At 52.8% G+C, this 26,720-nt stretch overlaps 2 protein-coding genes across 4 annotated transcripts in view; both read left to right on the top strand.

Annotated features, from left to right (window-relative positions):
- PYGO2 (pygopus family PHD finger 2) overlaps positions 1–2,511 on the top strand; it is a 7,192-nt gene extending 4,681 nt beyond the window's left edge. The window contains exon 2 of the mRNA XM_015419134.1: positions 1,266–2,511. Within this exon, the coding sequence (XP_015274620.1) occupies positions 1,266–2,327 (1,062 nt within the window). The 3' untranslated portion in view covers positions 2,328–2,511. The remainder of the gene's footprint in view (positions 1–1,265) is intronic.
- Positions 2,512–9,954: 7,443 nt separating this feature from the next.
- Positions 9,955–26,720, top strand: part of PBXIP1 (pre-B-cell leukemia homeobox interacting protein 1) — a 32,022-nt gene continuing 15,256 nt past the window's right edge. For 2 of the 3 annotated variants that reach the window (XM_015419117.1, XM_015419116.1), the window contains exons 1-5: positions 9,955–10,085; positions 16,181–16,277; positions 19,691–19,772; positions 21,642–21,703; positions 25,448–25,613. In XM_015419117.1, the coding sequence (XP_015274603.1) occupies positions 16,215–16,277; positions 19,691–19,772; positions 21,642–21,703; positions 25,448–25,613 (373 nt within the window). In that variant the 5' untranslated portion in view covers positions 9,955–10,085; positions 16,181–16,214. The remainder of the gene's footprint in view (positions 10,086–16,180; positions 16,278–19,690; positions 19,773–21,641; positions 21,704–25,447; positions 25,614–26,720) is intronic. The other variant, XM_015419119.1, reaches the window with a different exon arrangement.

Raw genomic sequence — 26,720 nt, 5'->3', positions numbered from 1 at the left:
AAGATGGATAAAAAGGTAGGATAGAAGGATAGATGGATGGAAGGATGGATGGATGGATAGGAAAGATGGATGGATAGGAAAGATGGATAGATAGATAGGAAAGAAGGATAGATAGATGGAAAGATAGATAGATAGATAGATAGATGGAAGGATGGATGGATGGTTAGATGGATGGATGGATAGGAAAGATGGATAGATAGATAGGAAAGGATAGATAGATGGATAGATAGATGGATAGATAGGAAAGAAGGATAGGAAAGAAGGATAGATAAGAAGGATAGATAGATAGGATAGATAAAAACAGTTTAAACTACATCAGGTAAAATACAGTGTCGTTTCTATATATCCAGTCAGAGGCTCAGCAAATGTAACCTGTCAGAATTGGGTTCCAGTATTACTCAGATCTGATCCACCAAAGGGGAGGCCAGATAGATGGTTGGATAGATAGATAGAAAAGATGGATGGATGGATGGATGGAAAGATGGAAAGATAGATAGATAGATGGAAGGATAGATGGATGGATAGGAAAGAAGGATAGATAGATAGGAAAGAAGGATAGATGGAAGGATGGATGGATGGATAGATGGATGGATGGATAGATGGATGGATGGATAGGAAAGATGGATGGATAGGAAAGATGGATAGATAGATGGATAGATAGATGGATGGATAGATAGATGGATAGATAGGAAAGAAGGATAGATAAGAAGGATAGATAAGAAGGATAGATAGGATAGATAGATAGGAAAGAAAGATAGGATGGATAGATAGGAAAGGAAGGAAGGAAGGACACCCGCTAACTCAACTGAAAGCCTGGCGGAAGAGCTCCGTCTTGCAGGCCCTCCGGAACTGTAAAAGGTCCCGCAGGGCCCTGATCTCACAGGGGAGCTCATTTCACCAGGTAGGGGACAGGGCAGAAAAGGCCCTGGCACTAGTCGAGGCAAGACGGGCATCCCTGGGGCCGGGGACTACCGGTAGATGTTGGTTAGCAGATCGTAGTGCTCTTTGGGGCTCATAAGGGGAGATGCCGGGTCACAGGTATGCAGGCGCCTGGCCGCATAGGGCTCTGAAGGTAAGCACGAGCACCTTGAAACGGATCCGGTACTCAATTGTTGAACGAGGACAGGGACAGGCTGGAGATAAGTATGATGCCCCCACCTGCAGTCTGAAGGGCCACGGTGCCGAATTCTCCTCTTGTTGGGTCTGGAATGTAGCTCAGTTTGTCTACCCCCCCCCCCTGCTTATTTTCTGCTTTTTCCTTGCAGGGCCCCGCCTACTCCCACCTCTCGGAGTTCGCCCCGCCACCGACCCCCATGGTCGACCACCTGGTGGCCTCCAACCCCTTCGAGGATGACTTCAGCGCCCCCAAAGTCAGCTCGGCCTCCGCCCCCTTCCTCGGCAACCCGGGACCCTTCGGGAACTTCCGCATGCAAGGAGCCATGGGTCCCCAGGTGCCCCCCGGCTATGGGGGAGGCCCCCAGCCCATGCGGAGGCAGCCGCCCCCCTTCGGCCCCGGCCAGATGGGCCCGGCGTTCAACATGCCCCCCCAGAACGCCGGCTACGTCCAGCCCGGCGGGATGGCCTTCGCCGGGCAGCCCTTCGGGCAGGCCCTGGGGCAGAACTTCAGCCCTCCCGGCGGCCAGCTCATGCAAGGACCCATGGGGGGCTTCGGGCCCATGATCTCCCCAAACATGGGGCAGCCCCCGCGGGGAGGAGAGGTGGGCCCGGGGCCCGGCCTGAACACCCCCGGGGGCCCCCCGATGGCCCAGCGCTTCAGCCAGCCGGCCAACATGTTCGGACAGTCGCCGATGCCGCGGCAGAGCCTCCCCAACCTGCCGCCCAACCCCAGCCCCTTCCCCGGCCCCGACCCGGGCTTCCCCCCCGGCGGCGAAGACAACGGCGGGGGCGGCAAGCCCCTCAACCCCCTGCATGCCAAAAAGATGTTCTGCCACTTAGGCACCCAGCCCACCTTCGCCCCCAACAGCGCCGGGCACGCCGGGGCGGGCACCCCCGAGGCCAACAGCCTGCCGCCCCCTCCCGGCAAGGCGTCCGGCAACCCCAGCCACCAGCCCCCGCCCGGGCTGGTGTACCCCTGCGGGGTCTGCCGCAGCGAGGTGAACGACGACCAGGATGCCATCCTGTGCGAGGCCTCCTGCCAGAAGTGGTTCCACCGGGAGTGCACGGGGATGACGGAGAGCGCCTACGGGCTGCTGACCACCGAGGCCTCGGCCGTCTGGGCCTGCGACTACTGCCTCAAGACCAAGGAGATCCAGTCGGTCTACATCCGGGAGGGCCTGGGGCAGCTGGTGGCCGCCAACGACGGCTGAGCCGGCCGCGAGACAGGCGGCGACTCGGGCCACGGGCGGCGGGGGGCGGCGCCGGGTTTTTATACCGCTGGACTCTCTGGGGCTCCGTCCGGGCCGCAAACACGCACACACGAGCAGCTGGTCTGTGGACGGATACGCAAACGGCCCCGTTGCTGATTGGCCGGAAGGATCCCCTTCCTAACGAGACTGGTGGGAATCGGGTTGGGGCTGCGTCGATGGACTTCCGGCACCCTTTGGCTCTTCAATTGGTGGCTCTTCTTCCCCCGGCGGGACCGATCCCCGGCCTGGTATTGTCTTGGATTTCGGCTGCCGTTTTGAAGGCTGCATCGCAGAGCTGTGTTGATGGTCCGTAGCGTAGGGTCGGTAGCATTCCTTTCCGCCTCCCCCCCCCCCCCCGACACCCCCCACCCGTGGTTCAGAGCACTGGAGCCACCCCGCCTTTACGTCCAGGGAACCACCGCTATGGTACAAAGCGGCACCCGGCCTTCGCGCCCAGGGGCAGCCCCTGCTTTTGTCCCGCACCCAAGAGAGGTTGGGTTGTTTTGCGGAAAGATGGTAACGGGCCTAGCCCACCCTTGGCTTCTGCCTGAGCTGTTACGGCATTCAGCCTCAGATAGGGTGCGGTTGTCAGTGAATCGCAGTAGCTGCCGCCACCGTTCCAACCGCTCCTTCTCCCTTCTGCACTGACGTACCCGGTCTTTGTCACACGTGGGTTCTTCCAAAGAGGAGGAGGGTCCCCGGAACTCAGCTCATCCATCCTCTGACACAATTTTAAAAGTTTTGTTGGCCGCGGCTCACCCAAGCCGGACTATTTCGGGGGCCGCGCCGAGCAAAAGAACCAAGCGGCTGAAGGTCACGCCATGGAGCTTGGGATTGTAGCCACGTGAGCCGGGACGGACCAATCGTGCCCGAAAAAAGCTCTCGGTGGGCCGGGCATTCAAACACAGCCATGCAGGAGAAACTCCTGGAGTTTTCTTTTTCTCTCTTTTTTTAAATGTTTGTTTTTAAGACCTTTGCTGTTTTGGTGAATCTCCCCACCCCTGAATTTTTAATTTTTTTAAAAAAACCTTTGGTCGTGATTACTGGCGTGTTGTTTTTTTTAGGTGTAAATCCTGCCGAAACTTTTGGCAGCGAAACAATTTGGCCGTCCGCGGGGGGTGTGAGGGTGGGGGCAAAAGTTTGGTCTATACACACGAGACTCCCCACTGTTCGTTTTTATGTGTGATTAAAAGGAAAATTTTGTACCGTACTGTTACAGTATAATTTTAAGGGCAAGCGGGCTTGGGTGGGACCCATGTGTAGCTCTGTGCGTGTTTTGGTGACTGGTGGCAGCTGAGAGTCAACATATTGAGCTAATTATTAAGTGGCAAAGCGGTGATGGAACCTAAGAACATCAGAAGAACCCTGCTGGATCAGACCAGTGGTCCATCTAGTCCAGCATCCTGTCTCATGTAGTAGCCAACCAGTTCCTCTGGAGGATAAACGCCGAGGCCTTCCCCTGGTAAGAACATTAGAAGAGCCCTGCTGGATCAGACTAATGGTCCATCTAGTCCAGCATCCTGTCTCACCCAGTGGCCTCAACCAGTTCCTCTGGAGGGCCAACAACAGGGCAGAGAGGCCGAGGCCTTCCCCTCATAAGAACACCAGAAGAGCCCTGCTGGGTCAGACCAGTGAGGGTCAATCTAGTCCAGCATCTTGTCTCACTCAGTGGCCTCAACCAGTTCCTCTGGAAGGCCAGCAACAGGGGAAGGCCTCGGCCTCTCTGCCCTGTTGTTGGCCCTCCAGAGGAACTGGTTGAGGCCACTGGGTGAGACAGGATGCTGGACTAGATGGACCCTCACTGGTCTGATCCAGCAGGGCTCCTCTGATGTTATTATGCTCTATGTCATACCACCAACTCTCCCTCCCTTCATTTATATCCTGCTTTTCTCCCCAACGGAACTAAGTTCGGGTCCAGGGGGGCACCTTTAAGACCAGCAAAGTTTTATTCAAGGTATAAGCTTTCACGTGCACACGCACTTCTTCAGATCCTTTGAAATGGAAGAGTTACCAGTGACCCGTCAGGGTGTGCAGCAAGTTAGCATACAGCATAACGGAGGTGTTCGGCAGCTTACATCATTCTCTGTTTTATCTCACCCTAACCTACCTCACAGGGTTGCTGAGAGGATAAACGGAGGAGAGGAAAATGATGTAAGCCGCTTTCAGTCCCTGTTGGGGAGAAAAGCGGGGTATAAATGAATTAAATAAGCAGAATCCAAAAGTTACTGCTTTTATGAACACTTAAATCCAGTAGCACTTTAGAGACCAACAAGATTTTTGGGGCACAAGTGTCCAAGATTCGAAGCACACCCATCATGTATCTGAAGGATGGCACTTTGACTCTCCATACCTCCGTTTGGTGTAGTGGTTAAGAGCGCAGACTCTAATCTGGGAGAGCCGAGTTTGATTCCCCACATGCAGCTGCTGGTGTGACCTTGGGTCAGACACAAGTTCTCTCCGAGCTGTTCTCTCAAGAGCAGTCGTCGAAAGAGCTCCCTCAGCCTCACCGACCTCACAGGGTGTCGGTTGCGGCGAGGCGAAGAGAAAGGAGATTGTAAAACCGATCTGAGACTCCTCGAGGTCGTGAAGGGCGGAGTATAAATCCACTCTCTTCTTCTTCTCATACCCCCGAAATCTTGTTGGTCTCTACGGTGCTGCCGGATTCGAATCTAGCTCGTGTACCGCAGGCCGACACGGCTCCCCTCTGAAACTGTTTTTGTGAATGAGGCCAACTTTATCGTTTGTGGGATTTGGAACTCTGGCACTGCTGCTGGTCCCGGGCAATAAAAAATACCCTTTCCTGCAGATCCCAAACTTGCTTCCCGACCCCTTCCCCTCAGCACCACAACCTCCTCAGGGCTGCCAGGCCGTTCGAGTTGTTTTGTGTTCTTCCCTTTGTCCTTTTCCAGGAAGACCGGTGACAAACTGGTGCCTTTGGCAGAGGGCTTCCTTTTAAAAAAAAACACCCTCCTTGGCTCGCTCTCCAAAGGAAAGCCCCCAGTGCCAGTCCCGGGGCGCTGCCAAGGACAAGCCAGAGACGCCAGCGGACAGAGGAAGAAAGCGCAGGGGCCACCTCTGGCTGGAAGCAAAGCCCTTTGTGGGGTGTGATGCATTGGCGGCAAAATGGGGTCAGCGCAGGCAGGAAGACATTGGGGGGGCTAGACGTGAAGAGGGGGGTGCGCTGGGGCCGAGGACAAGGACCGAAGCTGGATATGAGAGACGTGAGTTCAAATTGAGCAAGACGCCTGATTGTGACAGCAGAGAGTGTCTGCGTGAGAGACACCACAGGGGTGGTGGAGGAGGCGCATTGTGTTTCTGCACACACAGACCAAGAAGTTACCAGACAACAAAGACCTGACTATCCACGGTCTGTTTGGCTTTTCATTACAGTCTCCAGTGGCAGGTGATAAACATCAAGATAGCGTGAGACGCTTTTGGAGGGCTACCCATGTTTGGCCGTAACCCAGTGTTGAAAAATGAGGACTATTAATAGGAACACACCGTGAGCCCATCGGGCACCGTGGTGTGGCAGGGTGGGACCGTTTGAAAACCACCTCCTGGGATTCTCAAGGCTTTGTGGAGCTCGAAAATGCTGTTTCCTCCTCTCTCCCCCTACGCCTCTCCTTTGAGTAATGCTCTCAACATTCTGTGCCCCCCGGAGCCTATTGAGGCCTCAACAGGATTTTTTTTAAAAGAGGAATCCTCCCCGTTTTGGTCAACATACCCAATGTGGCATTGCAGTTGTCAGATCAAGATCTAAGGGACCCCAGGTTCGAATCCCCAGTCTGCCGTGGGAGCTGGCTGGGTGACCACAGGCTAATCCTGACCCACCATCTAGGGTTGTTGTGGTAAGGTTCAAATGGAAGAACAGGAGGAGGAGGAGATTGGATTTATACCCTCAACTTCACTACCCAAAGGAGTCTCAGAGCGGCTTACAATCTCCTTTCCCTTCCCCTCCCCACAGCAGACACCCTGTGAGGGTAGGTGGGGCTGACAGAACTCTCCCGAGAACTACTCCTGAGAGAACAGCTCCGAGACAACTTGTGCCTGACCCAAGGTCCCACCAGCAGCTGCATGAAGAAGAAGAGAAGAAGAGATTGGATTTATACCCCGCCCTTCACTACCCAAAAGTGCCTCAGAGCGGCTTACAAACTCCTTTCCCTTCCCCTCCCCACAACAGACACCCTGTGAGGTAGGTGGGGCTGAGAGAGCTCTTGACAGAAACTGCTCTTTTTCAAGGACAGCTCTTGTCAGAACTAGGGCTTGCCCAAGGTCGTCCAGCCAGGTGCAAGTGGAGGAGTGGGGAATCAAACCCGGTTCTCCCAGATTAGAGTCCGCACACTTAACCACCACACCAAACTGGAAGGAAGAATAACATTGTAAGCTGCTTTTGGGTCCCTTCTGTGTCCCCACTCTGCCCTGGGTGATCTTTGGCTGATCACCCTCAACCTACCGCACAGGGTTGTTGTGAGGGTAAACGTTATTGTAAGCTGCTTTGGGCTACCCATTGGGGAGAAAAGCAGGGTATAAATAATGTACGGTCACAATTTTTCTGCACACCCAGTGAATCCCCTGAATACAGAGAGACCCTTTCCTATGTCACAATATGTGCAGGCCCCAGGCAGTTTACTGTATACCAATGAGTCAGCTTGCAGATGAAGGCGGCACAGAAATTGTTAGAAATCAATAATATTAGCGTGTTTGTGGATTCTCTTTTTTTAGCCTCCGAGTCTCTCCTGGAAGCAGCTCCTGTGAATCGAAACATGGTTCATGTGGCGTTTTGGTGTAGCAGTTAGGAGCCAGTTTGGTGTAGTGGTTAGGAGCGCGGACTCTAATCTGGGAGAACTGGGTTTGATTCCCCACTCTTCCACATACAGCTGCTGGTGTGACCCTGGGTCAGTCACAAGCTCTCTCAGAGCTGTTCTCTCAGAGCTCTCTCAGCCCCGCCTACCTCACAGGGAGATTGTAAGGAGCACTGAGACTCCTTTGGGTAGTGAAGGGCGGGGTATAAAGCCAATCTCTTCTCTCTTCCTTAGGCTGGGGGATTCAGAAGTGGATGCAAATCCTTTCAGTGGCCTGTTAGTAGCAGCTGGAGACCAATAATTATGCTGTTTTTATTTTTTGTTTTTATTTATTGATTGATTGAATTTATACCCTCCCCCCCCCCAGGCAGGCTCAGAGCAGCTTACAAATACTTCATAAAAATACAATTAAAACCTATCATAACCTATAAACATATAGTAAAATATCAGTCATTTAAAACACAACTAAAATGCTGGAACGTTATCGAGTAAACAGGAGCAAAGATTATTTATAACATGATTTAGGTGACCATATAATTCCCATAAATTCCACACCAGCTCAGTTCGGTCACTTGTTATGTGGCGGGTACAGGCTGAAGATAGCGATGGTAAGGCCAGGACAGGCTGGCAGAGGTCCTTGGTGTATGATGCGGCTCCTTAGTTAAACGCCTGGTGGAAGAGCTCTGTCTTTCAGGCTCCATACGTTCCCCAGAGAGCACTGAGGTCGGGGTCTCAAAACCGCTTGACCCTCCCTGGACCGAAAGATGCCAGATTGGCCTCTACCAGGGCCAGGGCCTTCTCAGTAGTGGCTCCACACTGGTGGAATGAGCTCCTGGAAGACACTAGGGCCCTGCGGGACCTTCTACAGCCTGTGATGCCAACTGCTACGGCCTCTGGCCATATTTTCGTTGTTACCATCATATCATGGCCTACAGGGGTTAGGAGGCAATGCTACCGCCACCAGCACGTTACTTGCACTTCTTTGTCATGTGCTACTTGTTAGATTACATACATGGTTTTATGATCTTGCATTGTGTTGATGTACTGGTATTTTAATGCATTAAAAAAAATTACTGTATGCATTCCTGAGCCTGCCTCGGCAGGGAGGGCGGGATACAAATCAAATCAATTAATTAATTATTAAAAAGTAAAAGGTCCCGCAGGGCCCTGATCTCTTCCGGGAGCTCATTCCCCTGGGAGCTCATTTAATTCATCTTTTACGCTGCCTTTCTCACCCATGGTGACCAATAGCAGCTTCCATCGATCTCCTCTCCTTTTTATCCTCACAACAACCCCATGAGGTAGGCTTGGCTGAGAGTGTGCGACTGGCCCAGCCTTCTGTGGCAGAGTGGGGATTCGAACCTGGGCCTCCCTGAATGCTAGTCTGACACTCTAGCCATTACACCCCGCTGACGTACTGTGTCTTAATATCCTGGGTTTATTAACTCTCTCCTGAAGCCAGGGCGGACTCACTTACTAGCCTGGTGTACTGGTTAAGAGTGTCGAACCAGTAACTGGGAGACCCGGGTTCGAATCCTGTCTTGTGCCATGGAAGCTCACTGGGTGACCGTGGCCAAGGCACGACCTCTCAGCCTAACCTCCCTCACAGGGTTGTTGTGAGGATAAAACGGAGGAGAGGAGAAGGATGTAAGCCGCTTTCGGTCCCCGTCGGTGAGAAAGGCAGCATGAAAATGAATGGAGTGAACAGACAGCAGCAGCAATTAATGTATAATTATCAATCTCTCCCCACTCATTAGAAATGAATAAAATATATAAATAAACAACCCTCCAGTTCCAGCCAGTTTAGAGAGCCAGTTTGGCATCATGGTTAGGAGCACAGACTCCAAAATTGGGAGAACCGGGTTTGAATCCCGACTCCTCCACATGCAGCAGCTGGTGTGACCTTGGGGCAGTCACAAGTTCTCTCGGAGCTGTTCTCTCAAGGGCAGTTCTCGAAAGAGCTCCCTCAGCCCCACCTACCTCACAGGGTGTCTGTTGTGGGGAGGGGAAGGGAAAGGAGTTTGTAAGCCACTCTGAGACTCCTTTGGGTAGTGAAGGGCGACGTATAAATCCAATCTCTTCTTCTTAATACCCAGAATTAAACTTTGTTGGTCTTAAAGGTGCCACTGGACTCTCGGTCTTTTTCAGCTTGGTGTAGTGGTTAAGTGCACGGACTCTAATCTGGGAGAACCGGTTTTGATTCCCCACTCCTCCTCTTGCACCTGCTGGATGACCTTGGGCAAGCCATAGTTCTGTCAGAGCTGTTCTTGAAAAAAGAGCAGTTTCTGTCAAGAGCTCTCTCAGCCCCACCTACCTCACAGGGTGTCCGTTGTGGGGAGGGGACAGGAAAGGAGATTGTAAGCCGCTCTGAGACGCCTCCAGGTAGTGACAAGCGGGGTATAAATCCAATCTCCTCTTCTTCTTCCAACTGCCCACGTGTGCGTGCTTTCGAGCTACACAGGACTCTGCCGCGGCTGGATTCCTGCGTCAGCCTAGGACGGGAAGGGTAAGGAGGACTCTCTTAGACCAGCTGGGGCGTCTGGCACAGTTCCTCCCCCGCCCCCCACCCCGCCGGCACCCTCTCCAGCTGTCCCTGTCTCTCTCTCTCTCCCCCTCTGCCCTCTCCGTCCGCCTAGTTATATATATATATGGTGGTGAGGGGGGGGGGACGGGGGGGGCCCTCTCTCGCACTTGTCTCCGCCCCGCCCCCGAACCAAAGGCGGCCCCTACCACTGGCCGAGTCTTCCCTGGCGGCCCCTCTGATTGGCTCCCTGACCCACACGGCCCACCCCTTTCTTCTCCGCAGGGAAAGTTTCTGCGAAGTTCGGGGAACGAACTCTTCGGCAGAAGCCGGGACTTTGGCCCCCCGTCGGGATCTGGGGCGCCGGAGGCACGGGGGAGACCCTGCTGGACGAAGGTAGGGGTGGCCAAGGAGGGAGGGGAGAGTGGCGTCCACTGGGGGTGGGAGAGGTTCCCCCATCCTTCAGGATAAATTCAGACGCCCCCCCCCCCCCGCCGCCTTCTAGGGAACCCTGCCCTGCCCGACAAAAACGGGGTCATTTGGGGGATGCTGATGCTGGGTTGCTATGGCAACACCCCCATCACCTCTGCCCTTGCAGTGGGTCCCTTATCGGATGGGCGTCTTGCTTTGGGGGGGGGGTTGCCATAAAGGGGGGCGTCCCCCTCATTTGAAACACAGACTAATCCAGGGTGGTTGTTTGTGAAGCGAGGGGGGGGCTTTCATTTCAAATTGGGGAGGGGATCTCTCCACCAGTGTTCCCTCTAAGCTGAGTTAGTGTGAGCTAGCTCACTGTTTTGTAGCCTCCAGCTCACACATTTTTGTCTTAGCTCAGGAACGTTGGCTCCAGGGCAAACTAATTCATGCAGTAGCCAAACTGCTCGCTCACAACTTTAATACCAGTAGCTCACAGAGTAGAATTTTTGCTCACAAGACTCCACCACTTAGAGGGAGCACTGCTCTCCACCCCCACCCCTGACTCCAATCCGTCACTCCTGAGCCTTTAATGAAGGTTCCTTGATGGGGAACAGCGCTCCCTCTAAGCTGTGGAGTCTTGTGAGCAAAAATTCTACTTGGTGAGCTGCTGGCATGAAAGTTGTGAGGGAGCAATTTGGCTCCTGCATCAATTAGTCTGCTCCGGATTCCTGAGCCAAGACACAAATGTGTGTGCCGGAGGCTAAAAAAACTGTGAGCTAGCTCACACTAACTCAGCTTAGCGGGAACACTGATTGGGGAAGGGGGTTATGTTTGAGGGAAGGAAAGGAGTTCATTTGACCAGGATATGTCTCTGTAAGAGCAACAGAATAGATGAGAAACAGTAAAAAACCCAGTAGCACCCTTTAAGACTAACAAACTTTATTGCCGCATAAGCTTTTGAGTAACACGGCTCTCTTCGTCAGGTGCAAGAGAGCTGTGTTTCTCGAAAGCTTACGCTACAATATAGTTTGTTTGTCTTAAAGGTGCTACTGGGCTTTTTACTATTTTGCAGCAATAGGCTAACACGCCTAACTCCTCTGGAATAGATGAGCGCTCCTCTCTCTGGGGATGAATGGTTGGGGGTGGGTCAGCTATGCTCTCCTAGCCTTTGGGGGGGGTTTCACTCCGCCAGCTGTCAAATACCTTCTCTGCCCCCACTGAGATTGCAGGCACAAAAACCGCCCAATTAATCTGGAAGAACGGCCACTCTTGGGTTCTGTAGGATCTGAATCCCAAACACCCCTTTCAAGGACCTTAAGAGCCAGTTTGGTGAAGTGGTTAAGAGCGTGGACTCTAATCTGGGAGAACCAGGTTTGGTTCCCCACTCTTCCACATGCAGCTGCTGGTGTGACCTTGGGTCAGTCATAAGTTCTTTCAGAGCTGTTCTCTCAAGGGCAGTTCTCGGGAGAGCTCTCTCAGTCCCACCTCCCTAACAGGGTGTCTGTTGTGGGAAGGGGAAGGGAAAGGAGTTTTTAAGCCTCTCTGAGATTCTTTTGAGTAGTGAAGGGTGGGGTACACATCCAATCTCTTCTTCTTAAAAACTGATATTGGTGGGAAAGTGACTTAAGTAGCCACAAATACAGTACTTTCTTTTGCCGTCAGCAAGGCAATCCATGCTTCCCCCAACCTGATTGATTGAGGGGCGGTCATCCTCACAACATCCTTGTACGGTAGGCCGGTACTACCGGTTTGTCAGGTGGGAAGGGAAATGGCATGCCTAAGGCCATCTAATCCATTCATAATTGAGGCGATGTCTGAACCTAAGATTCCTTTGCCCACGGCTTGGTTCTCTTAACCACAATTCTCCCCTAGCCCCCCGAACGGCCCGTTAAATCCTCACGGCCAGCTGGATACATCCCCAGAAGCGTCTGGCGCAAAGTTGCCATTAAACTTGGGGAAGAGGCTGTGGCTTCAAGGCTCTGGCCGACGGGTGATGGGAAAGAGCTCTTGCCAAATATAAGAAGCATTGTGCGTTTAGTCAGCTTTTTTACCATTGTTTCCTTCATTGATTCCCTGCCTTTCTCCCCAATGGGAACCCAAAACAGCTCACATCCTCCTCACAGCAGCCCCGTGAGGCGGCCTAGGCCTGAGGTCACCCAGCGAGCTTCTGTAGTAGAGCAGAGATCCGAATCTGGGCCTTCCAGACAGGGCTCCCTCTAAGCTGTGGCATCTTGTGAGCAAAAACTCTACTTGGTGAGCTACGGGCATTAAAGCTGTGAACAAGCAGTTTGGCCACTGCATGAATCAGTCTGCTCTGGAGCCCTCCTCCCTGAGCTGAGACAAAACTGTGTGAGCCGGAGGCTAAAGAACGGTGAGCTAACTCACACTAACTCAGCTCAGAGGGAGCGCTGATCCCAGAGTCCGGTGCTCTAACCAGAGCACCAAACTGGCTACGCTGTACCTAAACAGGAAAACCTTGGGGACCGTCTGAACGAAAGCTCCTTTTCCAAAGGCCGGCCTGACTCCAGCGTCGTTTGTGGTTTTGCTTTAATGCCGAGGATCGGGGCCTGCCCGCTTCCCTCGCCCTCCACAGATCGCCTATTAAGGTCATCTCTGCCAGGGTTGCTATGACATCCGCTGGGAGTTCGCAGGCGCCTCCTCGGAGAGACCCAAAGACAGCTGGCCTCGTTCCCGCCTGCCGGGGACCCATCTTCAGCGCCCTGCAAAGCTGCCGTGGGGGGGGAAGGGGGGAGAAAGCCCGGCATGTCCCTGTGTGGGTGGTGGCCCACCATCTTTGCCACGTCCCCGCAGACCGTCCCGGGCCCGTCGGCCCAGCTCTCCCCACCTGCTCCACCGCATTAAAAGGAGCTAAATATACTTGAATCCTTTCCCCCCAAGTCACTCTCCTGTAGCCTGGCAGCTGTTCTGCAGAGGGGGGGGAGAGAGAGACTGGATTCCTGGGGGGGGGGAGACCAGGATCTGTTCTTTTTGAGGCAGGGCTTTGGGTGCCCACCTGCTCTGTATCTCTGTCTTTCTCCCCTCGCCGCTTGTCTCCTGCATCGGTTTGGGGATTCTCCCAGGGGTTCTTTCTTTCGAGGCCACCCCATTGCCGCTTGGGGCAGGCGTTCGGGGACGGGGCATGATTTGGATTCTCGGCATACTCTCTCCAACTAGAATAGCACCGGCCGGAAGGCACTCAAGGGCCCTGCCCCCTTTCTTCCCAGGCATTTCAAGGCTGCGGTCACACACACACGCACTGAATCATCCACTTCCAATGCACTTTCGGTGCACTTTCCAACTGGATTTTTACAGTTGTGAACTGGCAAAATCCAGTTGGAAAATGCGCTGAAAGTGGATTATAAGAACATCAGAGAAGCCAATGTTGGATCTGGCCAATGGCCCCTCCAGTCCAAAAATACCGGGGGGGGGGGGGGGGGGGGGGGGGACTGAACCTAAAACCTAGAATCCAGAACCTAAAAAAGGTTAGTCAAATGCAAAAGAGGGCCAACAATAAAAGCTTAATGTATGAAATATATAGAAAGATACATGTATTTATTAAACAAAGATTTTTAAATTATATGTAAGGGCCCAATTATACCTCATGTACAAATAACAAATTATAACAAATAGGCCTATGCAGGCCGAAACGCGGCAGGTCAACTCTATCAGCCCTTGTGTGTTATAGTTGGCAACCCTGTGGTGACCTTGGGCCTGTCTCAGTTTCTGAGCCTACCAGGGTCCATGTAGGATAAAATGGAGGAGGAGAGAACCATATAAACTCCCCTGAGGTTACTGGAGGAAGAGAAGAGAAGAGAGAAGAGACTGGATTTCTACCCCACCCTTCACTACCCAAAGGAGTCTCAGAGCTGCTTACAAACTCCTCTCCTTTCCCCTCCCCACAACAGACACCCTGTGCGGTAAAAGAAGAAGAAGAAGAGATTGGATTTATACCCCGCCCTTCACTACCCAAAGGAGTCTCAGAGCTGCTTACAAACTCCTTTCCCTTCCCCTCCCCACAACAGACACCCTGTGAGGTAAAAGAAGAAGAAGAAGAGATTGGATTTATACCCCGCCCTTCACTACCCAAAGGAGTCTCAGAGCTGCTTACAAACTCCTTTCCCTTCCCCTCCCCACAACAGACACCCTGTGAGGTAATAGAAGAAGAAGAAGAGATTGGATTTATACCCCGCCCTTCACTACCCAAAGGAGTCTCAGAGCGGCTTACAAACTCCTCTCCCTTCCCCTCCCCACAACAGACACCCTGTGAGGTAAAAGAAGAAGAAGAGGAGATTGGATTTATACCCCGCCCTTCACTACCCAAAGGAGTCTCAGAGCGGCTTACAAACTCCTTTCCCTTCCCCTCCCCACAACAGACACCCTGGGAGGTAGGTGGGGCTGAGAGAGCTCTCTCGAGGACTGCCCTTGAGAGAACAGCTCTGACAGAACTACGGCTTGCCCAAGGCCATCCAGCAGCTGCAAGGGGAGGAATGGGGAATCAAACCCGGTTCTCCCAGATTAGAGTCCGCGCACTTAACCACTGCACCAAACTGGTTCTTTTTGGAAAGGATACAAACAGGATGGATGGATAGATGGATGGGCGGACGGGTGGACATATTTTCTTCTTTAGGTAGATTGATGAAGTTATGTCTGTGTAGCCAGAACAGAACAGGCCTGGTAAAATCTGGAGCTGACTGACCTGGGCGTAGGGGGGGTCACTGGGGGGGGGGGGGAGGTACTTGTGGATTTCCTGCATAATGCAGGGGGGTGGACTAGATGACCCTGGGGGGTACCTTACAACTCTATGGTTCTATGACCTTTCAGCCCCCAGTCTTGGCCACTCAGTAGTTTAACGGCTCAGTGCCAGGGTTCCCAACCTCCAGGTAGGGCCTGGGGAACTCCCAGCATTATCACTGATCCCCAGACTACAGAGACCAGTTCCCTTGGAGGAAATGGCTGTTTTGGAGGGTGGACTCTGTGGCCTTGTAACCTGCTAGGGTCCTTCCTCTCCCCAAACCCCGGCCTCCTCAGGCTTCACTCAGAAATCTCCAGAAACTTCCAAACCCAGCGTTGGTCACCCTGCCCAGTGCCTGCATAGGTAGAGAAGGAATATGGGCTCGGGAGGCAAGGGGAGAGGAAGAAGAAGAGGAGACTGGATTTACACCCTGTCCTTCACTACCTGAAGAAGTCTCAGAGCGGCTTACAAGCTCCTTCCCCTCCCCACGACAGACACCCTGGGAGGGAGGTGGGGCTGAGAGAGCTCTCTCAAGGACTGCTCTTGGGAGAACAGCTCTGACAGAACTTGTGACTGGCCCAAGGTCACCCAGCCGGTGCTCCCTCTAAGCGGTGGCGTCTTGTGAGCAAAGATTCTACTTTGTGAGCTGCTGGCATGCGAAGTTGTGAGCAAGCGATTTGGCTACAGCTTTAAATGCCAGTAGCGCTCAAAGCAGAATTTTTGCTCACAAGATGCCACACCCTGTCTGGAAGACCCAGATTCGAATCTCTGCTCTGCTATGGAAGCTCCCTGGGAGACCTTGGGCCTAGGCCGCCTCACGGGGCTTCTGTGAGCAAGCAATTTGGCCACTGCATAAATGTAGTCTGCTCTGGAGCCCTCCTCCCTGAGCTGAGACAAAACTGTGTGAGCCAGAGGCTGAAAAAACTGTGAGCTGGCACACACTAACTCAGCTTAGAGGGAACACTGCACCCAGCTGGTTGCACGTGGAGGAGTGGGGGAATCAAACCCGGTTCTCTCAGATCAGAGCCACTCCTAACCACTACACCAAACTGGAGCAGATATGGGGGGCAGGGGATGCTGGCTAAGATCTTCCCAGCTGTGGGGTGTGGATGAGAACATGCCGTTTGCCCATTCCTTGAGGTTTTCATTCAGCTTTGACCCAGGCATGGCTCTGACTGCATTTGCATGCCGAATGAATTTGCCAGTCAAATCTTCCTCTCCTGGAAAGGCCAGTCAAGGTGCTTTGTTAGTGAGAGTCCTGCAGTCCCTTCCCATGGACACATCCCATAAGGGGTGAATAGACACACCAGAAGGCTTTGCTGATCCCTTGGTCTATAACCCGCAGGTGGTAGCCGTGGGTCCCCGGGGCATGAGCAGAGATGGCTGACAACTCGGACTCGCGGGAGTCGGATAATAACAGTTGGGTCATTGCCGGATCCGAGGTGAGTGATCACGGGTGGAATCAAGACAGCCAATTGGGGAGGGGAAGGAAATGGGGACTTGTGGAAGCCACGGTTGTTACCCTCCAGGTGAGGATAAGGATCCAGGGCTCTTTTTGTGGAAAAAGCCCAGCTGGAACATATTAGCATAATAGGCCACACCCAACAGCAGAAACCTATTAGCATATTAGGCCACACCCCTGACAGCACAGCTCATTGGCATTATAGGCAACACTCCCATGTTACCAGAAGTGTGCTCATCCAGCCACACCCACCTTTTGCTTCTTATTCTGTTTACCTTGTTTGTGGTCCACCAGGGCTTTTTTGTAGCAGCATGTTAGGCCACACACCCCTAATGTAGCCAATCCTAATGAGTTTCTGTTGTTGGGTGTGGCCTATTATGCTAATGCATTCCTGCTGGGTGTGGCCAACTTGGAAGCCAGCCGGAACTCCGTTCCTGTGCGTTCCTGCCCAAAAACAGCCCTGAGGATAACCAAGGAGAGCATGAGATAAGTGAGTAGAAAATAGTCAGTGGTGACCGCGATGTAGTTATTTATTTATTTTTATAACAACATTTTATTGATAATTAAAAAAAAAAAAACATTACAAGGGATTTCAAAAAGTTCAAGAATTCAAAAACAGGTAGGATAGGAGATAGTTCACAATTGCATATAAGTAAAATACTCATTTCCATGGATCCATATTCCAATTAGTAAAAAACAAAGGAAAAGTATAACCAAAATTAAACTTGGGGAAGAGGCTGTGGTTCAGTGGCAGAGCACCAGCTTTGCATGCAGACAGTCCCGGGTTCAAATTCCAGCATCTCTGCTTCAAGGCTCTGGCCGACGGCTGATTTATTTGTTTCCATTGATTCCCTGCCTTTCTCTCCAATGGGAACCCAAAACAGCTCACATCCTCCTCACAGCTGTCTTAACCACTGAGCCACCGCAGTGTGGTCAACTGCCTGGTGGAAGAGCTCCCTCTTGCAGGCCCTGCGGAATTGAAGTATGGCCCTGGTGTCCTCAGGGAGCTCGTTCCACCAGCACGCTACTGCCATGGAAAAGGCTCTAGCCCTGGTAGTGGCCAGTCTGGCCTCTTTAGGGCCAGGGAGCACTAGGAGGTTTTGTGTCCCTGAATGCAGGGAACACGTGGGGAAAGGTGGTCCCTCAGGTATGTAGGCCGCTGACCATATAGGGCTTTATAGGTAAGCGCCAGGACCTTGAAGCGAATTCGGTGTGCTATAGGCAGCCAATGCAATGCTTCCAGCGTGGGCTGGATGTGTTCTTGTGGAGAGAGACCCAACAGCAGCCTGGCCACTGCATTCTGCACCAGCTGCAGCTTCCAAATTTGGGACAAGGGCAGCCCCATGTAGAGAGCATTACAGTAGTCTAATCTCGAGGTGACGGATAAAAGGAAGTCCTTCTTCACCCAAAGAGTGATTAACACATGGAATTCACTGCCACAGGAAGTGGCGGCGGCTACAAGCATGGACGGCTTCAAAAGGGAATTAGATAAGCATATGGAGCAGAGGTCCATCAGTGGCTATTAGCCACAAGGTATAGATAGGGGCTCTGGGGCAAGTGATGCTCTGTCTTCTTGGTGCTTGGGGGGGGGCAACAGTGGGAGGGCTTCTAATGTCCTGGCCCCACTGGTGGACCTCCTGATGGCACCTGGTATTTTTGGCCACTGTGTAACACAGAGTGTTGGACTGGATGGGCCTTTGGCCTGATCCAACATTGGCATCTCTTATGTTCTTATTGTGTGGATTACCGTTGCTAGGTCGCTATGTTCGAGGAAGGAAACCAACTGCCTAATCACCCGGAGATGCTAAAAGGCTTTAGATTATTGGACTGTGCTTGTCAACATTGTAGAATAATTTTTTGATGCTTATTCTTGTATGAATGTACAGAAATTAATTAGTATTAGTATTAATCATAGAACCATGGAATCACAGAGCTGGAAGGGACCTCCAGGGTCGTCTAGTCCAACCCCCTGCACAATGCAGGAAATTCACAAATACCTCCCCCTCCACACCCCCAGTGACCCCTACTCCATGCCCAGAAGGTGACAAAAAGCCTCCAGGATCTGCAGCCAAACTGGCCTAATATTGATCTATTTTTTGAAAATCTATAAAAAGAGTGATATTCCCTTTGTAAATATATCACGGTTGCCATTGCGAGACCTTCTGCGATTCCGCAGGGCCTGCAAGACGGAGCTCTTCCACCAGGCTTTCAGCTAGGAGCCGCCCACTATTACCCTCAACTTCCACTATCAACACTTTACAAGCACTTTACTTGTAAATTGGTTTGACTGTTTCAATTGGTCTTAATTGTTTTATATGCACTTGGTACATTGTGCCACGTAATGTAAGCCGCCCGGAGCCTGCTCGCGGGGAGGGCGGGATAAAAATACTATAAATAAATAAATAGACGATTTTCGACTAACCTCCAGGTGACAGAGATCAGTTCACCCTGAGAAAATGGCCACCTTGGAAGGTAGACTCTTTTGGCAATATACCCCACTGAAGCCCCTCCCCTCCCCAAACCCCGCCTTCCTCAGGCTCCCCCCCCCAAATCTCCAGGTATTTCCAAACCCGGCTCTGGCAACCCTAGGGGAATCTATGGCATGGGACCCAATGGAGTTCCCTGTTCTCAAATCCCACCCTCTCTCCAGAGCAACTGAGGGGAGGGGATTGGAACAATGAAGGAAGGGTGCGGAAATTAATAGATGGGGAAGGGGGAGTGGCAGCTGTGGATGACAGAGCACCCAGGACCCACCATGCCTTTGGGCTGAAGTACTAGCAGATCCCGGGCAGAGCTGGAGAGCGGACCTTATTGACTGCGGAATAGGGATTGCCTGCTATCTTTGACTGCCCAGGCAAGTCATGGGGCTGTATCTGAGCTGGCGCCGAGCCCCTGCTGCCTGCTTTCGATGCCTGGCCCCAGCCCTGCCACGGGGCCCATGCTGACAAAGCCGAGAGTGCCTCTGAGCTTATGCAGAGTGCTTCCTGGCGACAACCAGATGCCACGCAGCCGGGATTGGAGGAAACAGCTCCCAGGCTGGAGTCTGCAACTAGCTTTTGATTCCCTGGCCTTTTGTTTTAGGAATGGGAACACAGCGCAGCCCCCATGGGTAAGAGCAGGTGCGTGTTCCATTAAGAACATAAGGGAAGCCATGTTGGATCAGGCCAGCGGCCGACTCAGTCCAGCACTCTGTGTCACACAGTGGCCAAAACCCAGGCGCCATGAGGAGGTCCACCAGCGGGGCCAGAACTCCAGAAGCCCCTCCCACTCTTGCCCCCCCCCCAAGCACCAAGAAGAGAGAGCATCACTGCCCCAGTCAGAGTCTTCTACCTTGTGGCTAATAGCCACTTGATGGGCCTCTGATCCATTATTTCATTCGTTCTGTTTTTCCAGGCACTACCTGTGGAAGAACTGAGTGCAGAAGGTGTGGAGGAAATTGTGAAAGAAGCTGAACTGGTGAAAGACGACACCCTTGGTATGTAGCGTTTGGATGCACAGATGAGAGGGGGGCAGGGTAGACACTGTGTCCTTCCATAAGAGCAGGAGAAGACCACTGCTGGATTTCAAGAACTTAAGACGGGTCCATCTAGTCCAGCATCCCGCCTCACACAGAGGCCTCAACCAGTTCCTCTGGAGGGACAGCAACAGGGCAGAGAGGCTGAGGCCTTCCCCACATAAGAATATCAGAAGAGCCCTGCTGGGTCAGACCAGTGAGGGTCCATCTAGTCCAACATCTTGTCTCACACAGTGGCCTCAACCTGTTCCCCTGGAGGGCCAACTACAGGGCAGAGAGGCCGAGGCCTTCCCCTCATAAGAGCATCAGAAGAGCCCTGCTGGATCAGACCAGTGAGGGTCCATCTAGTCCAACATCTTGTCTCACGCAGTGGCCTTAACCTGTTCCCCTGGAGGGCCAACTACAGGGCAGAGAGGCCGAGGCCTTCCCCTCATAAGAGCATCAGAAGAGCCCTGCTGGATCAGACCAGTGAGGGTCCATCTAGTCCAACATCTTGTCTCACACAGTGGCCTCAACCTGTTCCCCTGGAGGGCCAACTACAGGGCAGAGAGGCCGAGGCCTTCCTCTCATAAGGATATCAGAAGAGCCCTGCTGGATCAGACCAGTGAGGGTCCATCTAGTCCAACATCTTGTCTCACGCAGTGGCCTTAACCTGTTCCCCTGGAGGGCCAACTACAGGGCAGAGAGGCCGAGGCCTTCCCCTCATAAGAGCATCAGAAGAGCCCTGCTGGATCAGACCAGTGAGGGTCCATCTAGTCCAACATCTTGTCTCACACAGTGGCCTCAACCTGTTCCCCTGGAGGGCCAACTACAGGGCAGAGAGGCCGAGGCCTTCCCCTCATAAGAGCATCAGAAGAGCCCTGCTGGTTCAGACCAGTGAGGGTCCATCTAGTCCAGCATCCTGTCTCACACAGTAGCCTCAACCTGTTCCTCTGGAGGGTCAACAACAGGGCAGAGAGGCCGAGGCCTTCCCCTCATAAGAGCATCAGAAGAGCCCTGCTGGTTCAGACCAGTGAGGGTCCATCTAGTCCAGCATCCTGTCTCACACAGTAGCCTCAACCTGTTCCTCTGGAGGGTCAACAACAGGGCAGAGAGGCCGAGGCCTTCCCCTCATAAGAACATCAGACAGGCCCTGCTAGATCAGACCAGTGAGGGTCCATCTAGTCCAGCATCCTGTCTCACACAGTAGCCTCAACCTGTTCCTCTGGAGGGTCAACAACAGGGCAGAGAGGCCGAGGTCTTCCCCTCACAAGAACCTCAGAAGAGCCCTGCTGGATCAGATCAGTGAGGGTCCATCTAGTCCAACATCTTGTCTCACACAGTGGCCTCAACCTGTTCCCCTGGGGGGCCAACTACAGGGCAGAGAGGCCGAGGCCTTCCCCTGATGTTGCTTCCTGGCACTGCTATTCAGACGTCGTCTGCCTCTGGATGTTGAGGCTCTTTAGTCACCATGGCTAGATGGACTGCTCCTCCAGGAATCTGTCTAACCAACATTTAAAGCCATCTGTAGTCGCAACCATCCCCTGGATAATTCAGCAATTGAATTACTTCCTTTTGAAGTATTTCCTTCCGCTTGTCCCGTACCTATTGCCTGATGGGTGTCGTGGTTTAGGGCCAGGGAACACAAGGAGGTTTTGTGTCCCAGATCGCAGTGCTCTCTGGGGAACATTTGGGGGAAGGCGGTCCCTCAGATACGCTGGCCCCTGACCATATTGGGGGTAGAGAGGTAACAAGTAGTGCCTGAAGGAAGGTGAGACAGGGGGGGGGGATGACTCTCTCCCCCTTTGCTTGGATCCCCACCGTGACTGTGTGTCTTCTCCCCCTTTATAGCTCCTCCCACTGACAGCAAATTACTGACGGAGCATCCTGAGCCAGAGGAAGCCAAACTCAAGGTAGGACCTGGATGGAGCCTCTGCACGTGCCTGTGAGAATTCTCCGGTCTGGACAAAGCTGGGCAAATGTTAAATGCTTTTGCAACTCTTACCAGGCCCGTAGCCAGGATTTTGTAATTTGGGGGGCCTTTAAATAAGTTGGGGGGCACTGACATCACAAAATAAAAAAATTAAATCTTAAAAGACTCACTTTTGCCGCATTCACAGTCTGCCTGTCTACGCTGGGAAAGGGGCGGCGATGGGGAGTCCCCCAGGTGGCCCAGAGAGTTGGGAGTCCTCCGGGTGGCCCAGAGAGCCAGGGGACCTGGGGGCTGAATGGAAGTCGGGGGGCCTTGGGAGGAAGTCGGGGGGGGGCAGGCCCCGAAATGCCCCACTGTAGCTACGGGCCTGTCTCTTACCAAATCCCTAACAACCCATGTCAATCTTAGGAGAAGGGCCGTGGCTCAGAGGCAGGTCATCTGCTCGGCATGCAGAAGGTCCCTGGTTCAGTCATCCTCGTTATGCGGGTGGTGCCAGGTTCAACCTCCAGTAACTCAGTTAAAAGGATTGGGTAGTAGGTCAGGCCTGTAGCCACGGTGGGGCTTTTTGGGGCCCCGCCCCACAAATAGCCACGCCCAGGGGTCATTTCCTGCAGGAGCGCACAGGAGCGGAGCTCCGGCAGTAAAGGGCCCAGGGGGGCGGGCACATGCAACAAGCCCCGCCCCCTGCTCCCAGCAGCCCCGGGCCTCGAGGAGCAAGAAGCAGATAGGTAAGTTGCAGTGGGTGTGCAGTGGGTGTTGGCTTCTGACATACTTCCGGTGATGTCATGGGGTGTGGCATACGCAAATAAGTTATGCTCATGAGTGATGCTAATGAGCTCCTGCACCTCTTTTTCTACGAAATGACCCCTGGCCATGCTTTATTTTTGACCATGTCCCAAGTGGTACTGGGCTAGCAGAAAGGGAGATTGTTGGAGATGTATTGAAGGTGCCCTTCTAAGCTTCCTTGCCCTGTGGAATTGAACTCAAAAGGCAATGAAATGCCCTCTGTAACTGTTTTTCCCTAGGAACTGACGCGCTCGCTGCCCTATCCCTTGAAAGGAAGGGCCAGACATAGGCTTGGAGCCTCCCCCTTTAAAGACGGGCATTCCGACTCATGTAGTTGACTGTAATCTAACTGCCCCCTTAAAAATTTAAATGCCCCCTGGGGGGGGGGAAATCCTGGCTACGGGCCTGCAGGTGATGTGAAAGACCTCCACCCGAGACTATTAGCCACAAGGTATAGATAGGGACTCTGGGGCAAGTGATGCTCTGTCATCTTGGTGCTGGGGGGGGGTCAACAGTGGGAGGGCTTCTAGTGTCCTGGCCCCACTGGTGGACCTCCTGGTGCTACCTGGTATTTCTGGCCCCTGTGTGACACAGAGTGTTGGACTGGATGGGCCTTTGGCCTGATCCAACATTGGCGTCTCTTATGTTCTTATGAGACCCTGGAGAGCCGCTGCCAGTCCGAGTAGGGGCTCAGTGGCAGAGCATTTGTTTGCACTGCAGAAGGCCCCAGGTTCAATCCCCGGCATCTCCAGTTAAAGGATCAAGTAGTATACAATGTGAAAGGCATCCGCCTGAGACCCTGGAGAGCCGCTGCCAGTCTTAGCTAATATTGGCCTTGATGGACTGAGGGTCTGATCCAGGAGAAGGCAACTTCGTGAGCTCATGTTTTAAGCGCAAGACTGTTAAATGTCCCCTCCCTGCTTTATCTTCAATACAAAATATGTCCCTATTAAAATAGACCTCAATCCTGTATTAGGCGAAGAGAGACCTCAGTTTCTTCTCAGGACGGCGCATGTCTTGGCCTTCTCCATCGGGTGTCATTTCTCCTGTTTTTACTGAAGTCATGGGTGGTTTATTTGGAAACCCTGCGTCATTGCTGGAGGGTTTCGCTTTTGGGGAAAGCGAGGCTTTCCACCTGATTAAAGGGCTGATGAAGCATATGAGTTTTAATTTGCATGCCTTTGGTAACGAACAAGAGCCAGCTGTTCTGAAGAGCAACATGTCTTATTTGTTTTTAGATACTGTATCGGTGCATTGGGAGAGACACCGTCTTAGAAGAGGCATTCTCTCCTCTGTATGGGAGAGGGAGGAATGCCTTTTCTGGCATGTGGCCCCAAAAGGCATTCACTCCTGTCTAGCTTGTGGCTAGAAGAGGCATTCCTTCCTGGGTATGGGAGAAGGGGGGAGTTCCTTCTCTGGGATGTGACTAGAATAGGCATTCCCTCTTATATGTGAGAAGAAGGAATGCCTTTTCTAGGATGTAGCTAGAAGAGGCATTCCCTCCGGTTTATGAGAAAAGGAGGAATGTCTTTTCTAGCATGTGGCTAGAAGAGGCATTCCCTCCTGGGTGTGGGAGAGGGGGGAGTTCCTTTTCTAGTCTGTGGCTAGATGAGGCATTCCCTCCTGTTTATGCGAGGAGGAATGTCTTTCCTAGGATGTGACTAGAAGAGGCATTCTGTTTATGAGAAAATGAGGAATGCCTTTTCTAACATGTAGCTAGAAGAGGCATTCTGTCCGGGATGTGGGAGAGGGGGACCACCTACACCAGTTTGGTGTAGTGGTTAAGTGTGTGGACTCTAATCTGGGAGAACCGGGTTTGATTCCCCACTCCTCCACTTGCATCTGGCTGGATGACCTTGGGCAAGCCGTAGCTCTGATAAGAGCTGTTCTTGAACAAGAGCAGTTTCTGTCAGAGCTCTCTCAGCCCCACCTACCTCACAGGGTGTCTGTTGTGGGGAGGGGAAGGGAAAGGAATTTGTAAGCCGCTCTGAGACACCTTTGGGTAGTGAAGGGTGGGGTATAAATCCTATCTCCTCTTTTTCTTCTTTTCTAGCATGGGGCTAGAAGAGGCATTCCCTCTTGTATGTGAAAAGAAGGAATGCCTTTTCTAGGATGTGGCTGGAAGAGGCATTCTCTCTTGCATGTGGCTAGAAAAGGCATTCTCTCCTGGGTGTGGGAGAGGGGGAGTTCCTTTTCTAGCATGTGGCTTGTAGAGGCATTCCCTCCTGGGTGTGGGAGAGGGGGAGTTCCTTTTCTAGCATGTGGCTTGTAGAGGCATTCCCTCCTGGGTGTGGGAGAGGGGGAGTTCCTTTTCTAGCATGTGGCTTGTAGAGGCATTCCCTCCTGGGTGTGGGAGAGGGGGAGTTCCTTTTCTAGCATGTGACTTGTAGAGGCATTCCCTCCTGGGTGTGGGAGAGGGGGAGTTCCTTTTCTAGCATGTGGCTTGTAGAGGCATTCCCTCCTGGGGGTGGGGGAGGGGGAGTTCCATTTCTTGGATGCGGCTAGAGGAGGCTTTCCCTCCTATTTATGAGAGAAGGACGAATGTCTTTTCTTAAATGTGGCTAGAAGAGGCATTCCCTCCTGTTTATGAGAGAAGGAGGAATGCCTTTTATAGGCTGCGGCTAGAAGAGGCGTTCCCTCTCGGATGAAAGAGAAGGGGGAAGGCCTCTTTTAAGAGCAGACATTGTTTTAAAATTCACACCCAGTTAACTGGGATGGACCTCTGTTTTGGTTGAACAAAACCCCTTTTAATCAGTTCTCTTAACTAAGGCTGCACTCCTGATCGGGGACCGAGTTCCACTGAGCGCTGGTGGGACTAACTTCCAAGTCAACGCGCAGAGGACTGGGCGCTCAGCATTGAAACCTTGCTTTAGGAGGATTGAAAGTGTAACCCACGCGCACACATTTGAATTGTGCAAACATTCCTCTCTCGACTCAGGACCCTGGGCTGGTGCTGACCCCCAGTTCCGGCCCAGCCAAGACTCCAGAGCCCACCCACTTAGGAAAGGAGCCCCCGTCGCTGCCTTTGGAGGAGCCGCGCCTTCATGACGTCGAGGCAAGTTCGGCACCCGGCACTGAGGACACCCTAATCATTCACAAAGCAGGTGAGCGAGGGCACCCGCTTACCTACCCCTTTACGGAATAACGTGAGCCAGACCAGATAGACTTCTGCCCCAAGGCGCTTACCGCCTACGTCACGCACTCCCTCCATTGTGGCTCCTACGCTGTGGAACAGCCTGCTCGAGGGGGTCAGGAAAGCTCCTGGTCTCCTGGCCTTCTGCCAACTGTGCAAAACTGAACTCTTTGAGAGGGCTTTTCCGTGCAGGTAATGCTGGAAGTTCCAGGCACGATCTCCCCTGTCTCAGACTTCCAGACTGAGTGGCAAGAGAGACTAGACAGCTAGACAGGCACACTTGACCTTTCTTCCTGTATCTACTCTTCTGCCTCTGTCCTCTTTGAAATGCAGATTGTGTCCTCAGGGATCAGTTTCCCCTTCCTCCTCCTCTCTCACTCTGGATGAAGACATGTTCTCTAGGAGTCAGTTTGGTGTAGTGGTTGAGTGCGCGGACTCTAATCTGGGAGAACCGGGTTTGGTTCCCCACTCCTCCACTTGCTCCTGGCTGGATGACCTTGGGCAAGCTGTAGTTCTGGCACAGCTGTTCTTGAAAAAGAGCAGTTTCTCTCAGAGCTCTCAGCCCCACCTACCTCACAGGGTGTCTGTTGTGGGGAGGGGGAGGGAAAGGAGTTTGTAAGCCGCTCTGAGACACCTTTGGGTAGTGAAGGGCGGGGTATAAATCCAATCTCTTCTTCTTCTTCTTTCTCTCCTTCTTCTCCTCCTCCTCCTCTTCTCCTTCTCCTCTTCTTCTTCTTCTCTTTCTCCTCCTCCGCTTCTTCTTCTTCACCTCCTCCTCCTCTTCTCCTCCTCCTCCTCCTCCTCCTCCTCTTCTTCCAGTTTGGTCTGGGAGAACCGGGTTTGATTCCCCACTCCTCCACTTGCACCTGCCGATGTGACCTTGGGTCAGTCACAAGCTCTGGCACAGCTGTCCTTGAAAAAGAGCAGTTTGTGTCAGAGTTCTCTCAGCCCCACCCACCTCACAGGGTGTCTGTTGTGGGGAGGGGAAGGGAAAGGAGTTTGTAAGCCGCTCTGAGACTCCAAGTGAAGGGTGGGGTATAAATCCAATCTCTTCTCCTTCTTCTCCTCCTCCTCCTCC

This window comes from Gekko japonicus, unplaced genomic scaffold, assembly GCF_001447785.1.
Source record: "Gekko japonicus isolate JY-2015 unplaced genomic scaffold, Gekko_japonicus_V1.1 scaffold25, whole genome shotgun sequence".
NCBI classification, from domain to species: domain Eukaryota; kingdom Metazoa; phylum Chordata; class Lepidosauria; order Squamata; family Gekkonidae; genus Gekko; species Gekko japonicus.
The sequence above is the reverse complement of the archived record's forward strand: the minus strand, read 5'-3'. Positions and strand labels throughout refer to the sequence as shown.